Source organism: Acanthopagrus latus, chromosome 5, assembly GCF_904848185.1.
Source record: "Acanthopagrus latus isolate v.2019 chromosome 5, fAcaLat1.1, whole genome shotgun sequence".
Lineage (NCBI taxonomy): Eukaryota > Metazoa > Chordata > Actinopteri > Spariformes > Sparidae > Acanthopagrus > Acanthopagrus latus.
Window position 1 is genome coordinate 8046129 of NC_051043.1, and position 18964 is coordinate 8065092.

General features: G+C 40.6%; 1 protein-coding gene across 2 annotated transcripts; it reads left to right on the forward strand.

Annotated features, from left to right (window-relative positions):
- The first annotated feature begins 88 nt into the window (after positions 1 to 88).
- Positions 89 to 17296, forward strand: abhd17b (abhydrolase domain containing 17B, depalmitoylase). Of its 2 annotated transcripts, none has more exons than XM_037097870.1 (4): positions 89 to 590; positions 2134 to 2610; positions 13666 to 13845; positions 14736 to 17296. In XM_037097870.1, the coding sequence occupies exons 2-4, from the start codon at positions 2144 to 2146 to the stop codon at positions 14953 to 14955; spliced, it is 867 nt and encodes a 288-aa protein (XP_036953765.1). In that variant the 5' UTR covers positions 89 to 590; positions 2134 to 2143; the 3' UTR covers positions 14956 to 17296. The 2 variants fall into 2 exon arrangements, with proteins under 2 accessions (XP_036953765.1, XP_036953766.1); XM_037097871.1 differs by lacking the exon at positions 89 to 590 and adding an exon at positions 1021 to 1296.
- Positions 17297 to 18964: the final 1668 nt, after the last annotated feature.

The window sequence follows — 18964 nt, forward strand, 5'->3', positions numbered from 1 at the left end:
TGGTCAATAAAGCTCTTTTCTATTGGTCCACAGAGCTGTCAATCACGTCCATCCTTCCTTAGAAGCTAACATAACGAGCAGAGCGATATTCCCAACGACAGCGGTGATGTTTCGGAGGCAAGTGGCGCTGCTGTGAACTGTTTGGCAAACCAGCACGGACGTGAGACGCGAATTTAATCAATTCAAGACCTTTGTCAAACTCCCCCATGTCGCCGCCGAGCTGTAAAGACTTGAACGTTTTGAATGAACCGATCTCGTTGTCATTCAGGACCATATGTTGAGAAAACCGAGCGGAGGAAGCAGAAAAGACAGTTTCGGAGGGTGTCTGGACGGCAGGACGAAGCGGCTAGCTAATAGTAACTCACAGCTGTGGTGCCAAGGGGGATATACACACGCAAAGTGACATCGCCAACAAATACGCGGAACAGAGGATAATCTGGCAGAGGATAACCTGTCCAATCTCCTGGTGTCGAGTAGAAGATACATTAGTTGTCTTGGTGCGAAGATAACACCTGACTACGACGGGGTCGGCCAACAGTGTCACCTCAGAAATAGAAAGAAAAACGAAACAAGCGTCAAGCTTCGTCCAGGTAATGTTGTCACCGTTTCTCTTTTCCGTGTTAAGCAGGAACACGTTTGCTTGTTTAGTGTCGCTGGCTAAATGGCCCATTCCACTTGGCAACAAAGTGTGTCCATCCACTGGATATTAAACCTCCACAAACCATCACTGTAATCTGAACACATTGCTGCTGCCTCCACCACCATTTTACAGTAAATCGCTGCTGGGCTCCATTCTGTCTGCGTGGCTGGAGATTAATGGGGACTATTTTGGGGAATATGGATAGCAGATAGCCCCCACTGTGTATTTTGCTGCTGCGTGCTCCTCCAGGATGTCACAGCATCCTGCAAAAGTGGTCATCATTGATTACAAGTGGTTATAAAAAGTATTCACAATCTCTCTAAGTAAGTGGCAAACCGGTAATTAATTTGAATTGGAGTCACCTGTGTTTAATCAAGAAGGGATCTGTGAGCCACCTTTCTTGTAAAACCACTTCTAACGAAGACAAAGGACCTTTCCAAACAACCCCATTACAAGGTTGCTGGAAAAAAACAGTCAGGAGATTTATGCCAAGATAATATTCAAGGCTCTGCATACTTAAATATAGATAACGTAGAAAAACATATTAATCTGCAAAGGGCACTCCAAAAATTAAGTGTGCAAGAAGAGCAGTGTTGAGGATAGCCATCAAGATGCCAACAGTGGATCTGAAGCTTCTTTAGAGTTGTGGAAGTGAGGTGAGAAACATTTGCTGCCTATGTGCTTCATCATTTATAGTTTAGAGGACTAAATCTCATCCCAAAAGCATTGGAATATGCAGGTGGGATGCCTTTTTATACAGCAGGACCTGCAAAGCTCAGATGCACTACATTAACAACATATCCTGGCATAAAAAACATTGCAGAACAATTGCAGACTCTAGCATTAGTATTGGAAATATAATCCATAACAAGACATGTGTGCTGTATCTTATCTGTTTTGCTCTATTCAAAGTGCATGTGTAGATATGCAGAGTCAAAATTCAACCCCCCCATTCTGAGTGCTGGCCACTGCAATTCAAAAGCAGCTGGACTGTCTAAAAGGTAGCCTTAGGTGGGAGTGCAGGTGCATGGTGAAACAAGAAAAGCCTTCAAAGTCAATACTGCTTGAGTGGTTGTGGAGCCAATCAGGGTCAAGGCTATAACTTTTTTTTTTTTTTTAATAATATAATAATTCTGGCTGAAGAGAGCCATGCATTCTGAAAAGAGCAATTCATAGTGCATCTTAAAAAGGAAACCATTCCTGGAATTCCCCTGTTTTTGTCCTTAATGAAGACAAATGTTTATCTTCTTGGGGAGATTATCATTCATCCAAGAATTCTGTGGCATCAAATTGCCCTTTTGGTGTTCTCCTTGTGATCAGCCTGCTGGGGATGCCGCGACAAATTACTACATCAGTTGTCTGAGAGAGCTCAGATGCTCTTGTTTGATGAGGCTTTTATCTGCTTTTCAGTTCTCAAAGGCAATTCTTGCATTTCATCTACCGTTGAATTATACTTGTTTCTGTTTTAACCATCCTCACTGTCCCTGTCACAGTGCTTTGAGAATGAACCACTTATCCCTCGGTGAGCTATGTTGCCTGTTCTGCTGTCCACCGTGCCCCAGCAAGATCGCCTCCAAGCTGGCCTTCCTGCCCCCAGAGCCCACCTACAGCCTCATGAGTGATGATAGTGGCAGCCGATGGACGCTGCACCTCTCCGAGCGCGCCGACTGGCAGTACTCATCCCGAGAGAAGGACGCCATTGAGTGTTTCATGACACGCACATCAAGAGGGAACCGCATTGCCTGCATGTTTGTCCGCTGCTCACCCAGCGCCCGCTACACGCTATTATTCTCCCATGGAAACGCAGTGGACTTGGGCCAGATGAGCAGCTTCTACATCGGCCTGGGTTCCCGGATCAACTGCAACGTCTTCTCCTATGACTACTCAGGCTACGGGGCGAGTTCTGGGAAACCCTCAGAGAAGAACCTGTACGCTGATGTAGACGCTGCCTGGCAGGCACTACGGTCACGGTAAGGAAAGATGATGATGATTGATGGAGGGAAGATGGGGCGATCGATTTGTAATGATCAGTGCCTTGTATACCGTAGAGCAACACAGTAGCACACCAAACTTGATCCCTCACAATTGATGCTCCTTTATCCCAGGGACCCAGAGCTTGTAAACACAAATGGTGTCAGCATTAATACTGGTTGCAAAATTACAAAATCCAAAAATCCCTTGCCTAGGGTTACAAAAATATCACAGCTTGCCTTAAAATACTGGTTTTCGTCACCACAATCACAGATGAACACATACCGACTTCACGGAAAAAATTGTTGGTTTTGGTCACAACAAAAAAGCTGGAAATGTCTGTAGGGCTCCTTTTAAAAAAACACCTATTTTCATGCCAGATATCCCCAGGTGTCCCTTGAAATATCCTTGTTGGCAGTAATAATGGAAAGTACCAATAGTCATCCCTACAATATCGACACAATATTTTAGGCATGACTAGTGGTACTTTTGCAAAATATCAACACAAATAAATTGTTTGATAATCATCAGTAATGAGGATATAATGACTAAGTGGGAAAAGGCAAGTACTAGAACAATTAGAACAGTTAATTTAAAAAAACATCACTTTACTGTAATACAGCCTTTAGAACAAGGAAAAAACAACCTACTCCTTATCGCAATATAACGATATCCAAAATCTAAGAGGATGTAATCTCATATCACAATAATGACATAACATCAATATATATTGCCCAGTCCTTGTCTACAGCTATGAGGAAGTTTGACAAAGTAAACGGGAAGCCCTGAAATAGAATGAGTTTGATGTAGATTGATGGAGAAAAGCACAGACACATGAAGGGATGGAAGAGAGAGAGAGTTGAAGATGTGAGGAGTCTAGAGAAGGAGCTGAGTGGAGGGATGATTAGCTTGGGCCTGATTAAAATCTTGGGCGGAGATGATGAGGAATGGTTTATTATGGGTGGCATGATGTTCTTGTAGGCGATAATAAGGAGTGTGTTTTCTATGATTGTGCTGACCAGCCATACAGTATGTAGGTGTGAGTGGGTGCTGTGCTGCATCTTCTTGCTCTGCGGGCTATGAATAGACAGATATTTACTGGCCGATATTCGACCTGTACTGATATGCAATCTGTGATATGGTTTCACAGCTGATAAAACACGTGCTTCTTCTTGCTGATGTCTGCATTAATGTGTATCGTGTCTTTGTAATGATAACGAAACAGTCTTTCCAACTTTCCCTTTCATTTTTTCAGTCTCCTGTTTGCTTCATTTCATATTTTCTTTTCTTAGCGTACAAAACATAATCAAGTTCTCAATGAAATTACAACAAAAATGGCAAGAACTGGTCTCTCTTTCTTCAGTCCCTTTCCAAAGATGAGTTCTCTGTGTTCATCAGTCTGTCTGTTTAACATCACTTCCTTCCATTCGACCCACTTGTCATCTCCCTCTTTTGTCCTTTTGTAACACCATAGTCACTGTGTTTCATGGCTTAGGGGCTGGTTTGGCAAGAGAGGGGCCCCATTTCTTGCCTTTCTGCATTTGGATCCAACAACCTATAACAAAGGTTTTTATCCTAGGATGTGGTGCTCAGTTGGGAAGCAGTGACACTCATATGAAGAATGTCAGGTGAATGGCATTCCTGGAGTTGAAGCCCATGTTGAGTTAGAAAGTTCTTTCAGCATATTGCTGGTATTTCCAGTCTTACAGAAAATTATGTTTTAGACTTTACAATTTGAACAGTTGTCAACTTTCTTCATGAAATTAAGCCACATTTCAGACTGTTCTTTTCCCCTCCAACATTGCAAAGTTTCCAGCAGCATAGACACAGAGTTTGACATCATTGTTTTGCGACTGTGCAAATTATGCCGGCATCATCATGTATGTATACACAGAATCTGATGTTGGCGTTGTTCCTAGAATATGTGATTTGTATCATCATGGCTTTACAACAAGTGGAAAAGACAAGCAAACGACACACATTACATGGGACAAGTTTTCCTTTATAACACAATGTTGTGAATTTTTTTTTCAACCAAAGCCATGTTTTCACAGACCTACTAATAAAACGTTTTTGTTGCCTAAACTGAACCAAACAGCGTCAGAAAAATAAAAAGAAACAGAAAATAATAAGTGACCTTGTCAGTATAACTATTGGGATATGAACCCCAGTCTGCTGAGTGACCGTTGGACAACATTAATTATAATGTTCCAGGAATGACACCAACATGGGTCATAGGGCAATGACATCACAACAGTGTGATTGGTCAGAATCAATGATTGTCATGGAACAGCAGAACCACGAAGGCACACAGCCACATACCTGTTCCCATAGAAAACAGGATGTGGATGTGGGGTGTATTGTGTTTTGTGTGAGTGAAAATAATGTGTCCATCATATTTGTGCCTTTTTTGTTTATGTAGATGAGGGGGGAAATGGAGGTTCATCCAGTAGGCCGTGTTGTATTTGTATACTTCCTGCTGAAAGACAAACAAATGACTAACAGAGGAGATGGAAAACTAAAAGGGCTGAAAGAGAGGAGCCAAAAAATCAACCACAAAAAGAGAGAAACTAGTGTGGAGTCGTCCTCCTGTGTCAGGACTGATGTGGGTGTATGTTCTTTCTGTGGCAAGGGAGGACGTGGCACTGCAGAGATTTAAAAGTGCTGATGTATAACACCGCCGATAGCGCCACTTAAAGCGAAATGTTTCTCAGCTGCTGACTTCTGCTTTGAATCTATCTGAGCACTTCTTTTACATATTACACTATCTACCAATTGACTTGAGTGATCCTCTGTAAATAAGGGCCTGTAGAATAAGGAAGCTGGCAAGTTAAACAGGAAACTCTTGATCATAAAGGTTCTGACGACAGGAAATAGGCCACTGCTGCAAAGAAGAACCTGCTCTTCTGGTGGCCTGGCACTCTAGACTCTACGTGTTGGATCAAATGCATTCCTTTGCTTTAATGTTAAAACCTTGCTGTGACTTGTGTTTTACATTTTACATTGCTGCAAATGTCACAATGTTGAATGTGACCAAAAGGAGAAGTGAGAAAAGGAGCATCAGAAAGGTTTTGTGAACACCCTTTCTTTGTTTTTTCTTTCGATACACAGCAGCTGACTACTTGGTAAAATGAGTGCTAGCTGCTGTGCTTTCTTTTTTGCTTTTTTATTCGTATTTTCTGGCTTACTCGCATATTTTTATTGATACACAGAGGAATCTCCTGCTCCCACACAGTCGTGACTGGGGCAGAACTTAGTTTTGAAATTTAATGTAATCTGATCGAGGCAGAGCAGATGCTCCAAATAGCATCAACTTTCTGATAGTGTGTGGGGCAGCAATTCTAGACATAAATGCAAAGCCTGTGTGTTGGTTACTCCTTTTCTATGTTAGCCCAGTTACGTAGTTTAGATAAAAAATTTGAATGGTGCTACTTTTACTGCACACTGAATGACCCAGGCTCAGTCTTTACTGTCTATAGAGATACATGAAGCCGAAATGTTTCACCAGTAACTGATCATTTCTATCATTATTTTCACTCTTATCACTGTACAAAAACACTAGTTAAATAATATATAATCTATGTTGAGCTCTAAAGAGCATTGCTTCACTGATAACTACTTTTTATGTGTGATGAATCTTCTGTGTGATCACATTCTGACTCTAGTGGGCAAAATGTTAGCCTGAATAAGCTGATGAATGAACAGCACTGAGATCATGTTCTTGGGAGCATTATCTGGCGTGCAGACTCTTGTGTTTGTATTTTTCACTTTTGCTCCCGTCTAGTGTTCAGCTTATTTGGATTTGCACACCTTGTTGGCACACCTTCATTTGTTTAGGCCAACTTAACTTTTGCACCATGATCAGATTGGGTGGCTATTTGCCTACTAGTGTTAGTAAAGACTACAGACTTGTTCTGTATGTGATGTTAATGACTGTTTAAATGAGGGCAGAGCTGGTGGAAGTGAGGATCTCAGCCACAGTATCACGTTGCTCTGTAGGTTAATCAGGGAAGAAACCTCTCCAACATCAGACGAGGGGCAGCTTACAGGAAGAATGACATAACTTGATAAATTGATTCTCAAGAAGTCTCGGTTGCGTGTCTTGTCGTCCCTCAGCATATTACACTGAGTGCTTTCTATTCTTTCTCAGCAGTGTTTTGTTATGCAATAACACAGTAATTGCACTGTCCACCAGTTTTAATAATGCACAGAGGTACTAATTCCATCTTTGCAACACAGGTTATGAAATACTTAAGCTATGAATGGTTCAGTTTTTGTATGTGGTTCTTATTATGCAAGACAGTTTCTTTGTAGGATGTTGAGTTTGATTCATTGTTGTTTTTCACGTCCATTTTAGACTATATAGATGTTAAACTTAGTTTAACAAAGCAAATACATACTTTTGATTATGTTTTTATCTGTTTATTGTCACTTTTTGTAATACTTGTGATTAGAGCCCGACAATAGTTGATTTTTGGATCCCTAACAATTTGAGGGCGTCAAAAGTTCTGATGAAGAAAAGTTGCTGACGTACAAAGATGTAAATATTCCAGAATATTTTACACTTTAACAATATACCTTAGTGTCTAAAATGTTTACTGGAACTTCACTTAAGTTTTTTATAATTGGAAATGACCACAAGCCTCATATTCTGCATTATAATCTCAGAAAAATGTTTTCATATCATACATATCTGACAACATATTCGCCAATACAGATAAATCTGTGATGGGCTAATATTGGCCAATGAATACATTAGGCTCCTATTTGTGACAATTGAATCCTTGATGTCTTGTCATCTGTGCGGTTCTGTTTTGTCACATCACATTATTTTTACAGTTTTTGCGTGAGGCTAAGTCATTACTCTCCTCATTTGTATGTTTTGGGAAAATGCAGGTGGCACTTATAATGCAAAGATATGAATGATGACTGACATTAGAATTACTTTTTTTTTTTTTTTCCAAACAAGGAATCAGACAGGCTGTCACAGGATTTAAAAAAGGGAAGCAGTGTTAAGTGATGTCATATGGCTTTTCACTTGTCCTGATGGAATTGTGCACAGAGACGTCTTGTAGGATGTCCTTTTTAGAAACAAAAACTGACAGTTAAAACAAGACCAGAGGTTAGTTCCCCAAGTCTATTTTGCATTTTTAGCTTAACCAAATGGCAAGCTTCCATGTAGAATTTGTGGTTTGGATACCTCGGTCACTGGCAGCAATCTCTTCTTCCTTCTCTGCCATCTCAAGTGACACTCTCTGTTTGTGAGTTTTCTTCAGCCTTCTAGTCACAGTATATATTATGTAAATGGGCCTCCTTTCAAGAATTACACTCACTACTCTTCTTGGTTGGTTATACTCTGTTACGGCCTCTAAACCAAGGACGCCACATTAAATATGGACACACAGATGTTAAAAAGTGCACACAAGAGGCTTCAGCTGACCGAAGTTGGCTAACTCGGGTTTAGTGCCCGGCTAATTTGAATGGGGATAAAATGGTTTAATCATGCAGCTCTTCTAGACTTATCAAATGTTATTGGAACGAATAGCTCAAATTATGACAGGGAAGCAAGTCATTTCACAGGAGTTGTGACGCTCAAAAGAAAATTATGCACTGTTTCAAAGACGCTTCTTTCACAATGTAAGCTTTTTGGGCCACAGTGCATCCCGTGATAATGTACTTACACAGTTTGCCCACTACAAAAACTGGCTTCAAAGCTCCTCCTGATGTCTGGCTCCAAACCTGTGGTTTTGTATCAGCTAAGCAGGCACTTCAGTTTCACATGATTCCTTTTCTACAAAGGGATGAAATGATGATATTATTCTTCAAAACCATTGAGACGGTCTTTCAAATTTAATAAAATGGGTTCGGGTTAGAGGAACTTCAAGTCCCATACATAAAACTACAAGTTGAGATAGATTTTTACCAGAAGATGCAGACTGCAAGATGATCGAGGTCTCTTGCATAATTTTAGTGAAGATTTTGTCCTTGCAGACTTTTTTGCTTTTTTATGTAGCTAACCTTTTACTGTGTAGTGCAGATGAGACCCCCAGTTTCATTATTATTATCGCTTTTTGACTCGGCTGTGTCTGATTGTTTGAGGGTTGTGCCAGATTTATAATTGACCGTTTGTCCGATGGAAAAGGGTACAGTCCAGCCTTTTGAACCCTGCTGGGCATAAATCAACTAGATTGTGTTTATCACATCAAAAGGCCTCTCTGCATGGCCTCACATTAGCCGGCTGCATACATCCCTTGTGCATGTCTCCTGTGTTCGATCACAGCCTGAAGAAGAGAGCAGCCCTTGAATCGCTCTCTCTGCTTGTCATACTGTGTTTTTTTCGGAGTATTTGACATTTTGAACTCACGAGATCCTCTCTTTTCATGCTTACGATTCAGCAGTCAGCAGATTTAGCTTGTCTTGAGTGGTGAGTATGCCCTGTTCACTTTACTCCGCAGTCATATGACAGAGAGCACCCACCTGTCACTTCTCTAACCACCAAACTCCTCAGCCGCTCCTGTGTTCCTTTGTTCAGACATGGTGGATGAGGCACTCCCTACACCTGAGCAGGAAGTAGGCCACATGATTCAGTAATTGCATGCGTCACCGAGTGACCGGGGATTACACATACTTACAGAATTATGTGTCATACGCACTGTTTGTTGCTCCAGGTTAGAAGAAATCGAGTGTAAGAAAAATGTTGAGCAAAGAATGACCAGGCTGGTGAAACCCCATCAGCCAACTTCCTCTCTTTGACCGTGTGTGTGTGTGTGTGTGTGTGTGTGTGTGTGCGTGTGCGCGCGTCTACAGAATGGCACTGTATCATTTTCTTTTCCCTCTGAGATGGAGGCGGGCCACCAGTCAATCCTGCTAGTCTAATATTGAGTGGTAGCCTAGCAACCGATTTCCAATGAGCTCTCAGACCGAGGTCTTCCCACACTGCGGCCAATGAAAACAAACAGGAAAGAAACTCCTATTCCTAGTCAATCATCTTTTATTGATCCAAGTCGAAATGTGTCTGTCATCTCAGAGGGTCAATGGCGATGAGAGAGTCTCACAAACAACATGTCTGTGAATTGTTTACTTTTCTTTGCTTGAAATGTCACTGCCGGTTAGGTTGACGGAGCCTTTAAACAAAGGCTGCTGTGTCTGTGGAGTCAGTTGGGTGGAGTGAAATCACTCACCTGACTGTCGTTAGCACATAGCTGTAGGAACAGCACTTACTGATGGTGATTGCTGATTATAGAATCTCATCTTAATACTTAATTTCCCCCTATTGATTTTTTTTAAATGCAGTAAGCCATAAATAGAGATCTGAACATCTAAGTATACGATGGCAGGAAATGAGTAAAAAGGTGCTAACCATAATAACAGATCATCGGAGCGCTTCAGTGAAGATGCCCCCTGCTGAGTGCAGATGGTACGCTAATCTGTTAAAAATGCCTCTGCATATGTTCAGGATATCCTAAAATATCTATTAGTCATAGTGGCTGTTATTGGATGAGAATCTTTTGGTCTTCAGGGAGTAAGAGGTGGGCAGGCAAAAGGCGGCGAGAGACAGAATAGGGGAGCGAGGGAGGATGTGATGCATAATAGATTGGATTTGTGTCAGGAGACTAAATTGACGAAGGTCTGGGGGAGGGGTGTAACCATGGAGCATGGCTGGCTATGGCATGATGAGGTCTATTCAAGCTGAAATGCAATGGAGTAAATTGTACGCTAGTGCTGGGTGATCTAGCGGTCTGGGGGGTGTAGGGTGGGGGGCTGCTTGCGTTTTGGTCAGATGTGGTGATTGTTGTCCTCTTTGCACAGCCTTCCCTAAATTTGTGACCAAAAGCCACAACAGTCTGTCTAGCTGCCAAAATAACAGGGTGGTTCAGTGGTTGAAGTGACCTCGCTGTCAGTGGAAGGTTGTAAGTTCAAGCTTTGCAATATTCATGTGATTTCTGTGTGTGACCGAAAAACTCCCTCTTGCACAGTGTTGGCTTAAAGATGTAAGCAAAGCATGCCTTGCTTTATGTACTTCAGAGTATCCATTCACCTGATGAAGAAGCTGCCAGATGGTTTCAAATTACCCTGTTTATTGACACTGCATAAGCTTTACATTGTTGTGACACCCATGTGGAGAGTGTTATTTTGTCTCAGGATTGGCCAGTCTTCAGTGGCCTGATACGGAAAAAGAACGCTAGACTAGATAAGCATAATCGACAGGAGATAATCTGAAGTGCAAGATGATAACAGATAAAGGTCTGTTCTACAGCTACACTAATAAAACTTAATAGCAGTAAACGGATAACAGACTGTTGTGACAACGTGACACATCCAGCAGCAAATATTGTCGAATTATGAGTTCTAATTAAAAACTCATTCAAAACTTCTTAGATGTTGCCTATAGATAAAGTTATGAGTAAGGAAAGAAAGCAACCAAAAAATTCACTTCCATATCTCCTGGGAGGAATTGATGTTGAATATCTAAATCAGTGTAGTGGCAGTCATCTCACAGATTACTTGACATCTTCAATTACATCTCTGTCAAAGGGCCAATTTGTAAGATATCACCAGAATGTTTGTTTCAGACATTCAAAATAAACTAATTATCAGCAGTGTAAAGAAACGGCAGTGCTGACATATCAAAAAACCTACGTATTGTGTTGCCAGGACACTGAACTTAGCATGCTAACCAGCTAGCCCCGGCCCATCCTGTCTCATAAGTTTCAGCCTGCCATGTCCTCTTGTATCTGGAGTCGTAGTCCTGATTAGAGCTGCTGTAAATCACCTCTGTAATCCCCCGTCTTCAAACTGACCTCTGTCATTCTTGAAAGTTGTGTTCAGACCATGTTGGGTGTCTGGAATTCTTCGTTTTGGGCTGCTAAAGCCAGTTTAGCTGAGCCCTCTTGCCTGTGGTCACTCCCCCCTGTGACCCGAGCTACCTTTTGAATTCTCACCATATATTTTCTAGATTATACCTTTTAAAAACAATGACCTCTTTCTTGAAGGGCAGACGAAAAAGAGTGGCTTTGGTTTTTATCAGAAAATGCCTCTCCCTCAAGTTCCTTGTTATCCATTTGAAATGCTGTTGGCTGATCTTACAGACATGATTCGTAATATTTTTGCAACAAAATCTTAAAAAAAACAAATGGACAATTATATTTTGTTCAGTTGTGTACTTACATTATCCTAAATGTTTTCAAAATGTTCAAACCGACAGAAATCAGAGGAATGTGGGGAATCATCAGATGATATGTCTGAGAATGAGGAGAGAAGTCTTAGAACGTAACTGAACACAATGGGAATAAAATTTGAACAGCTCCTTCTCCATGATAATTTCTACCTGAGTCACATGAGATTTTCACTAACAATGTTCATTAATAATGAAGACAACTCCCATGATTGAATGCTACTTAATGTCAGAAATTGTATACCGAGCATACAAGCATTACAACACCAAAAAAAACCTCACCTAAACTTTTCTATGCCAAAAAGGTTCAGTTATGTTTTTTTCCATAACTGTTTTGTTCAAATTGTCTTTGAAAGAGGTAAGAGTATGATCCTTACTTATGCTATACTTATATGTGTTGATCTCATTGGGACTGTAGGTTTTTGTTGGCGTCCTGCAAACTCTCAGTGATGTTGCTTTTTGTTTTTAAACATCCAACCCTCCTTCTCATTTAATGTGATTATGCTCTCTTTATTTTTCATGACAAATTGAAAGAGATTGTGCTGGACATGAAGATGACATTCACTTGCAAATGGTGAAACAAAGCTCTTAGCCCTAATCTGACAGTTCAGAAAGGTCAGTGTCATAATTGATACAGGCCTCCTCCTCACTATCCTTCACCTTCCCCCTAGCTACTTTATGTTGTATCATGGAAAGAAGCTTCCAGTCCATGAATTAACTTTCATCATCAGCCAGCAGTCTGCAGTCACACTCCCGTGCCGTGATGGTATTTTCACCCCTATTTATACTCTCTGAAGGCCAGCTGACACACCAACAATAAACAGTTCCTATATTCCTGCTAATGACTGTGAACTAGACTGTGTCTGGTTTGAAGTGGATGTGCCTACACTTAACACAAGTCGGTTGGCCCTTTCAGAGCAGTAGTACTACATTCCTATAAGTTCTTTTCTTTTTTAACATGTTAGACTTTTGTCTTCGGAGCTGCTAATTTAAATAATCCACCACAACAGCAGAGAGTTGTGGCAGACTTTGTTGTTCTTGCGTTGCTCATCACTGTGTATTGAAGGAGGGCAGTGCCTGAAATGTTTCCCAATTTTGATTTTGTGAGGTTTACGCTGTAGTATAGTTGTGGCTATGAACTGTGCAGCAGTTGAGACACTGATGCAGTGTTCTCAGACGTGGTTTCAGGTTGTCAGCTGACTGCCTGCCTGCTAGAGTGGGTCACGTTCTCAATAATCAGCTGTGGAATGTCTTCCTTTTTTTTTTTTTTTTCCTCCTTCCAGTTTCTCCCTCATCCTCTATCCAGTATCAGTGTCTCTTTTCCTCTCTTTCTGCTTGTTTTGCTCTTTACCCTCCTCCCCTCTGAATCACGAGACTACAGTGGTGGTCCTCTGTGTTCAGCTGCAGAAAGCCACTGAACCATGGCAGCCTTCCATCTTTGTGTACTTGTTTTAGGACACCGTATAATCACTGACTCACTGTGGTGTGACGTTTCAGCCGATAATAGAGTATGAGTAATTCTCAGTTAGCACACAGGTGTGTGTTTACTTATGGAGCAGCATGTGGGGGAAATGAGAGCTTGATGGGTGTGAGGAAAAGCAGACCATATGTAGAGAATCGTAATGATGAAGTCACTCTTTCACTTTAATGAAGCAGTTTGTCCACTTTAACACCAACAAGAAAAATGTTGCATTTTGGAACCCACTGATTTGCCAGCCAAGCTGCTTTTCATAATTAACAAAAGGCCTAACTGGATGCCTGCCAGTATCTAGTAGAGCACACAAAATGTACCCAAATATGTCTGGCCACTAGCAGTGTAAATATCCTTTTCATGATCAGTGAAAGAGTGATATTTAGATATTCTGTGTCCTTCTCGCAGGTATGGCATCCGGCCAGAGAATGTGATCGTGTATGGCCAGAGCATTGGCACGGTGCCCTCCGTGGACCTGGCTTCTCGTTATGAGAGTGCTGCCGTCATCCTCCACTCCCCGCTCACGTCTGGCATGAGGGTAGCCTTCCCCGACACCAAGAAGACCTACTGCTTCGACGCCTTCCCAAAGTGAGTGCACTGTATGCACAGATGGCATGTGTGAAAGCCAGGCTAAATGCATCACAGACATCCACAGAGAGACCCACCGAGTCCATTCTTTTACAAACAGCACTGTATGAATCAGGAAAACATAAACACAAAAGCTTGCAAACGTAGATACGTTTAGATGTGTCAAATTAATTCAGCATGTGCATGTCATCTTAATGAGTCTTTAGAAATATCCTCAGTAGCCCCATCTGTTGGTCAAATTTCAGAATAGCTGTGCTTCATTTCTCCTTGGTGAATTTTCAGCATCTGTTATGCATCTTTTATAGAGCTTATGATTACATTAACTTAAGGGAGACATATAATGCCCATTTTTAGGTTCTTGATTTAATTTTGTGTTACCACTGGAATAGGTTTAATTTTGTTCAGTTGTTTGAAATGCTCTGTTTTAGCGCCTGTCTCTTTAAGCTCCCCCCCCAATACCCAGTCTCCTCTGATTGGTCAGCTCACACCTGTCTGACTCTGCACAGCTAACAACAGAGCAGCTGTGCTAAATAAATTCTTGCATGCCAAATTAGTTAACAGGCATATATTATGCAAATATTGCAAATATGTGACATGGTAGTGTGGTGTGTGTCACAAAATCACAGAATGAAAGGCAAGACCACTGACAGGGTGTTTCCGGAGCAGAGTTGTCTGTGGGAGGAGGGCTTCTGTAGGTGCTGACTTTGACCTTTTGAACTTTGAACATCTTTTACATGCTCAGGACCTATATAAAACACTGATGGGAAGGAAAAGAAATGACATAACATAACATAAAAAGTCTCCTTTAATGGTCTCATTTTTCTCTTTGCCTTCATGTCTGTATTTTGAATCCCAACCTAACTGTCTGTTTTTCCTATGTTCTTTCGAAGCATTGACAAGATTTCCAAGGTAACGTCACCGGTACTGGTGATCCACGGTACGGAGGACGAGGTCATTGACTTCTCCCATGGCCTGGCGCTGTATGAACGCTGTCAGCGCCCCGTGGAGCCGCTCTGGGTTGAGGGTGCCGGACACAATGACGTGGAGCTCTATGGACAATACCTGGAGAGACTCAAACAGTTTGTTGCACATGAGTTGGTCAACTTGTAGAGGGCCTGGATAAAAGGGTGGAGAGGGAAGAAAAGAAGAAAGAAATGGTTTTCAGGAGAGCTTGGATAATGGAGAAAGGGTACATCTTTTTCTTTTTTTGTGAAGTGATGCAGGTGGAAGTGTTTGTCTGTTCAGTACTGAAGATTCGATGGAAGTCTCCTCTCACTATCGAGCACCTCTCCCTCTTTGCCTGGGCCTTTCAGCTCCGTCCACTCCACATGCTGCAGCTGTGAACTTACAAGTATCCATCGTTTTGTTTTGCTTTTCTTTTCTTTTTTTATCATGTTGAAAATTGCACATCCTGAAAGTGCGTGAATGAAAGAGGTAGTAGAAAACTGCACAGGCAACATACTGTGTGTACGTGCGATATACGAGAGTGTGTGCGTGAGTATGCGAGTGTCACATTTTTGCTGCCTTTTGAAATGGTCCACAGTTCGTAATAGTCAACTCTCGAGGCTTTTGAAGTCCGGGGAAACAATCTTGCTACAAACTGGACTGGACCAGAAGTGGACCAGACTCTCTCTAATCCAACCAAACTATTTCTGACTATGAGGTCAGGTTTGGTCCCACACACTGCAGTCACCATGAATTTCATTTTTTGGATTACTGTTTATTATGTTTTTTTATATTATACATGATATTTGCACGAATCAGCTATCACTGAAGAACTGTACAAGACAAACTGACATATACTCTAGCCAGTGTTGCCAAATGTTTAGTATAATATATTGCAGAGACTTAGACACACAAAGAACGTTATACTTTGTACGATTAAGATCTACTAGAAACATCTCCAAAGCTCTGTTAGCTGTGTTCAGCCTCTACTTTTCTGTTCAGTTTAAAAATGGTACAATTTAAATGTTACAATCTACAATAACATGATGCAAGATTGGTTAAAAGGCCTGGGCTGTTTATCATCAACAAAGCGTGGGTTTCCACAGCTCTTACTTCAGAGTTTACATCGAAGTGTTGTTGCTGTAAGATCAGTATCACTAAGCTGTCGTCAGTGAACTTGATGCTGGACTGTTTTGTGCCGAAAATATCTGACCGATCATTGAAAATAAAAAGTATTCACACTGGTATAACTATTTTCATGCCCAATATTTACAGTGTTTTATCTGTCTTTGGGTCTGAAGGTATTAAGTTAAAATTATATACTTAGATCTCTTAGGAACCTGAATCCAATCTTTCTATATGTGTCTTTTTTTTTTTTTTTTTTTTTTTATATATGACAAAGATTTAACTACTGTGACGGCACCGAACGATCTGCGCTCTGATCAAGACTTATACCACTAATGCCAATCCAGACTGAATAGATAATATTATTAACACAGCTGACGTTGACTCAGTCAAACTGATTTTCAGTTCAGGAAGTTATTGAAAAATATAAAAATGTTTTATTATAAGTTATTGACAAGCATTTATTTTCAGTACATTTGAGCTAAAAAAATGGCTCCAGTAGGTGTATGTCAGCATCAGTGTCTCAGCATTGAAAGGCCTCCATCACAGACAGAATGTTTTGTTTTTGTCTTAAATTTATCTTTTTGTCTGCATGGTATTTTTTGGATCCATTGTTGTCTGTTGATTTGCCCTTTAATTCTGAGTGAGACGAAACAATGCATTAACAACTCTATTGAGGGACCGTCGGAGCCGTGTATGGCAAATGTCAAAGTGCTGCATGCCATGAATGGCTAGTTTCTCTACTTGGCCTGTATATGAAATACAGAAATGCTTAGGAAATCTCAATATTTTTTATGGGTATTTTGAATACCTGTATTACACTTGAGCCTGCTTCCACTGAAGGGGCCGAATACTCTCGGTAAGTGACAAATAACCAATAAGCCAATGGGTGCTACTGTAAACCTTCAGGTCTGAATACTTACAGGTTGAGAGGACACAAAGCATAGCTTGATGTTTGGCGGATTGACCAAAATCCAAAACAGGATTGGATCAGTAACTGTTTGTCAGGTGATGGTCTGTTGTATGAAATGTTTTTGTTTCTTTCATAATTCATTTGTCTTACACACGGTTATGCTTTCTTTAATTTTGACTTTGTAAATAATATTTGTACTGGACATGTTGTCTTTTTTCTTTTACAAGCTTTTGTCCTCAGCTCTTACTTTTCCAAATCTTGATATGACAACTGTTAGACCATGGTAGGCCATCATTTTGGCTTTTCAGATGACCTTTGTACCGGTCTCTTTGACTAATGTCATCTCTGATTTGATTAGATTAATTTTGTAAAGCATATTTCAATACAGAAGGAACATATATGTAATAACAATATTAATATAGTAATTCTAACATGGATAGAGAAAATAAAGTGGTATTTGAGAAGCAACCCAATTTGTGACTGTCTGATTTTTTAAGGGCCAACCTTTTATGCTCTATTTTTGTTCTGTATCGTCTTGCATGACTACAAGTAATCAAATGCCCTTGCTGTTGTTGTGATAGTGCTCATGTTCAGAGGATGAGATAGTGCCTCTATTCTGGAAAGAGATGTGATTTGGCTGCACCACAGTGGATATTTACTGTTAACAACACAATGTGCATACCCTCTGTCAGGGTGATTGCAAGACCAAGACAATTTTAACAAGCAATTTCACAGGAAATGTGTTTCAAGTTAAAATTCTCTGGTCAGGAAATGGAGCCAGTGAGCAGAATGTCATCCTGTTGTTTTCAGCGTTTAAAATTGTCCATAAATTTGAATTGTGAGACTTCAAACGGGGTGGACACATTATCCAACACCTGTTCCATTTAATGGAAACCGGTACAACAGCCTTTTTAGAGTGTGTATTGTATTGTATTGTATTGTATTGGTATTACTGAATATGTATTCATAACACTGCACCAGCCTTGTTTGAGTCATTTAGTAGAGATAATTGTGTTCTGCACAGTGTGCACAGTTTGATACTCTCCCCAGGTCAAATTGAAGAAATGACATTTCACAGGAAGTGGATCCATGTTGTGGATCAAAAAGATAGAACTTATGTTCAGTGACCCTCCCATGTCAGACTCCAACATGGGAGGGTGGTGATAGTCGTTTCTCTTTTATACCAGCAGGCGGCAGTGTGGCCCAGGTTCAAGCCCCTCCCCCCAGTTCATGCTGTCAAAGTGCTCCATGTGCCACATTCAATGACTCCTCGAAAACCCCTCCCATCATAAAATGAAGTCCAAAGAAACGGACATGCCCCACTCTCAGACACCGAATTAGAAGAGCTGTGTGCTTGTGCAGGAATGCACTGTTTCGGTCACACTTGGATTCACAGGTTTTTCCTGTTAATAGGTTCTGTAGAAGCGGAGATAGACTACTATCAAATTGTCTGTTTGTAAATCAAGATGTGATAACATAAAAATTCGCTCAATATTGTGTTAACAACACTCAAACTGCGACTGTGAGCTCTATTAGAACTGTAGTAGTATTGCTGGTGGTGTAGACACTCTCAAAGTGCAACCAAATCCAGCACCAGTCTGCACATTTTGACGATGACTCATGCTTTTCTACCTACATTTATATCAACTCATTTCTTTTATGCAAAATGACAAAGATATAGACAAGATTTATGACTACCTCAACAATGAAAACCTGTACTGCTACCCAAGGCTGACGGTACCAAAACCTACAGATCATGCCCTTAATATTTGTGTTTTAGAGCTGAAACATGATTCAGGTGTTCTTGCATTCAATATACTTGCATCTAAATAATGTAAGGTAATGTAACAATTCAATTATTAGTTAGAACACAGGTACATCTCAAAACATTTGAATATTATGAAAAAGTTCAATACTTTTTGTCACTCATTTCAGAAAGTGAAAACCATACATTACATAGATTCATTACACATAGAGTAAATATTTCAAGCCTTTACTTCCTACGATTTTGATGATTATGGCTTACAGACAATGAAAACCCAACATTCAGTGTTTTAGAAAATTAGAATACTACAAAAGATCAATAAAAAAAGGATATTTTAAACAGAAATGTCAGGCTTTTGAAAAGTATGTTAA

Coding starts and splice junctions, on each gene's coding strand:
- abhd17b (XM_037097870.1), top strand. CDS start 2,144: ATGAACCACTTATCCCTCGGTGAGCTATGTTGCCTGTTCTGCTGTCCA. Junction 2,611..13,665: donor TGGCAGGCACTACGGTCACG/GTAAGGAAAGAT, acceptor TCCTTCTCGCAG/GTATGGCATCCGGCCAGAGA. Junction 13,846..14,735: donor TGCTTCGACGCCTTCCCAAA/GTGAGTGCACTG, acceptor GTTCTTTCGAAG/CATTGACAAGATTTCCAAGG.